The 2,569-nt window shown below is 45.3% G+C and overlaps 1 protein-coding gene across 1 annotated transcript in view; it reads right to left on the bottom strand.

The window, feature by feature from the left end:
* Positions 1-2,569, bottom strand: part of Egf (epidermal growth factor) — a 78,567-nt gene that overhangs the window by 47,092 nt on the left and 28,906 nt on the right. Inside the window, exon 6 of the mRNA XM_021195821.2 lies at positions 92-217. Coding sequence (XP_021051480.1) covers positions 92-217 — 126 coding nt within the window. The remainder of the gene's footprint in view (positions 1-91; positions 218-2,569) is intronic.

Here is a 2,569-nt window from a genome sequence, read left to right on the forward strand (position 1 = left end):
CCAGGACAAGCCACAGACAGACACACGCACTTCACTAGCCGACCTCCTGCCACTTGTCAAAAGGATGACTTTCGGTGCATGCGCACATTACCTTCGCAGTACTTCCGGTCTCGGCTTAACGTGTAGCCCTCGGCGCATGCGCACGACTGGGACTTAGGGTCTCGCTCACAGAGACTGTAGCGGCATGGTCCTCTCTTCTGTTTGCAACCTTCGGAGTCTAAAACAGAAGAGTGTTTATTTCAGAGCAAGTGGAGATGCGGTTTTTTTGACAGAGGGCCATGCGAGAACTCTTATTGACGACGGTGGAGCTGGGGGTGGGGCTAACCTCGCAGCGACGTCACAGCGGCGCCGCCTACAGCCCCGCTCCGCTCCAATCAGGATCTCCCTCCCTCCCACCCAGTAGTGGCCGAGCCTCTTATTTGCCTAATCATAAGGCTCCTGCTGTCGCTCAGGGGCAGGGCAGGGCGTCCTAATTAGCTGGAGATGGTATTTAGTTTGCAAAAATGAGCATAACTTATCAGAGCCTTCATTTTGCTTTACATTTATATATTAAAACTACGCATACGATATCTTTAAGAGTTTAAGAACCTCAAACCTAACAATGTGTTTTTCTTGACTGAAATACACCTCAGGTCTGATACTTGACTGGTTTTATGGTCATTATTTAAAGAAGCAGGTTTCATACTTCATACTATTGGCATACGCCTCACTTCTGAATATTGCGTTTTACTGCTGCTGGCATCCAATGTGTCATGACATATCCCAGGGGAAGTATAAAGTATGCGCACTGAATCGGATGCTTGGGGCAAATTAGCCAGAGTTGTGTTAAGTCACGTTTAACTCTGTGCTACCATTTCGTGTGCTTATTATCCATAAACGGAGGCTCAGGTTGAATTCACTGTAATGAATACGTGGCTGGTATGGTAATTTTACTTTTCAGACACAAATGTCAAGAATTAACAGTATCATGTATCCCTTTTCAAAATGTTAACAAGAACTTTGTCCATCTTGCTCCCTCCAACATTTGACCAATTTTAATCGTAGACCCTTTGTAAAGTGCCTTAGAACTTTTGTAAAGTGCTCTAGAAGTACAGAAGTAAGCCTATGGGTGAGTGAATATTTTCAGAATGCTAGAGACCTGGGAAGAGATGAAGGTAAAGACAGATGACTGGGGATGGGTGTGGAGACACGGGCCTTTAACCCCAGCACGCTGGAGTCCGAGGCAAAGGCAAGAGCATGTCACGTGAGACCCTATCTTTAAAAAAAAAAAAAATCGGCATTGTCAAGAGATAAAATTTGAATGAATTTAGCTAAAGGACTTCTTCGTCTTTTATTAGCAATCCATAAATCGAACAGCAGTTCATCTAAGCCTCCAGAGGTGCTGTGCTGCAGGTGGCTGAACAGCCGGCCTGAGTGGAAGGGGGAAATGGCAATGCGAAGAACAGATTGGGTGACATCCGGTACTCCCCTTGTCCGGGTTAAAACAGCGCGACTGCTGTGGAAACTGAACTGCGAGGGACTTGGCTATCTCTGGTCTCTCTCCCGATTGCTCAGGTTAGATAAACAATCGGTCAGGTGGAACTGTCCGGGTCTGTCCCGGACTTTGGGCAGGTTTGCACTCAGCCTAAGCCAGAGTGACCTCCTGTGCATTCATGCATCTTTATTCAAGGAAAAAGGAACCCCAGGTGTCTACCGATTACAGAATCTAGAGGGATTCTGATGCCACAGTATTCAAAATATTCTTTTAGAAACTCTAGCCTAATGTACCACATGTTAGTTGCAGGTAACTAACTACTTTTAACTAATCTGTCTTATATTCTTAAATATCTCTAATTTATTTTTTCAGATAATTAAATGCACAATCTTGCCAACAAGCAATACAATTTCAACAATGCTTATTGGGTATGTTGAGTTGCAGTGGATGCTATTTTGGAGATTAAAAATTTTGTTTATTCTCTGCAGTTTTATGTCAGTCAAACACACATATTATTCATATTTCTGTGCTTCACTTATGCTTTCAAAAATTAGGATATAAGCAAAATTAGTGGCAGAGGGTATAGTTCAGCTGGTGGTGTTCTTGCCTAACTTGCAGAAAGCCCTGGGCTTAATCTCCAACACAGCACACACTGGGTACAGCACACACTGGGCACAGCACACACTGGGCACAGCACACAGCAGTGTGCACCTATAATCTTTACACACTGGGCACAGCACACACACACTGGGCACAGCACACACATACTGGGCACAGCACACAGCAGTATACGCCTATAATCTGTACACACTGGGCACAGCACACAGCAGTGTACGCCTATAATCTGTACATACTGGGCACAGCACACAGCAGTGTACGCCTATAATCTGTACACACTGGGCATAGCACACAGTAGTGTATGCCTATAATCTGTACACACTGGGCATAGCACACACTGGGCACAGCTGGGAGGAGAAGAGTTGCAGGTCATCTTCAGCTATGTGGTAAGTTCAAAACCAGTCTGGTGTAAAAGTCCTTGTCAAAGAGAAAGAGAGAGGGGGAGAAGGAAGAGGAGGAGGAGGAGGAGGAGGAGGA

This window comes from Mus pahari, chromosome 4 (genome assembly GCF_900095145.1).
Source record: "Mus pahari chromosome 4, PAHARI_EIJ_v1.1, whole genome shotgun sequence".
In the NCBI taxonomy this organism is placed as follows: domain Eukaryota; kingdom Metazoa; phylum Chordata; class Mammalia; order Rodentia; family Muridae; genus Mus; species Mus pahari.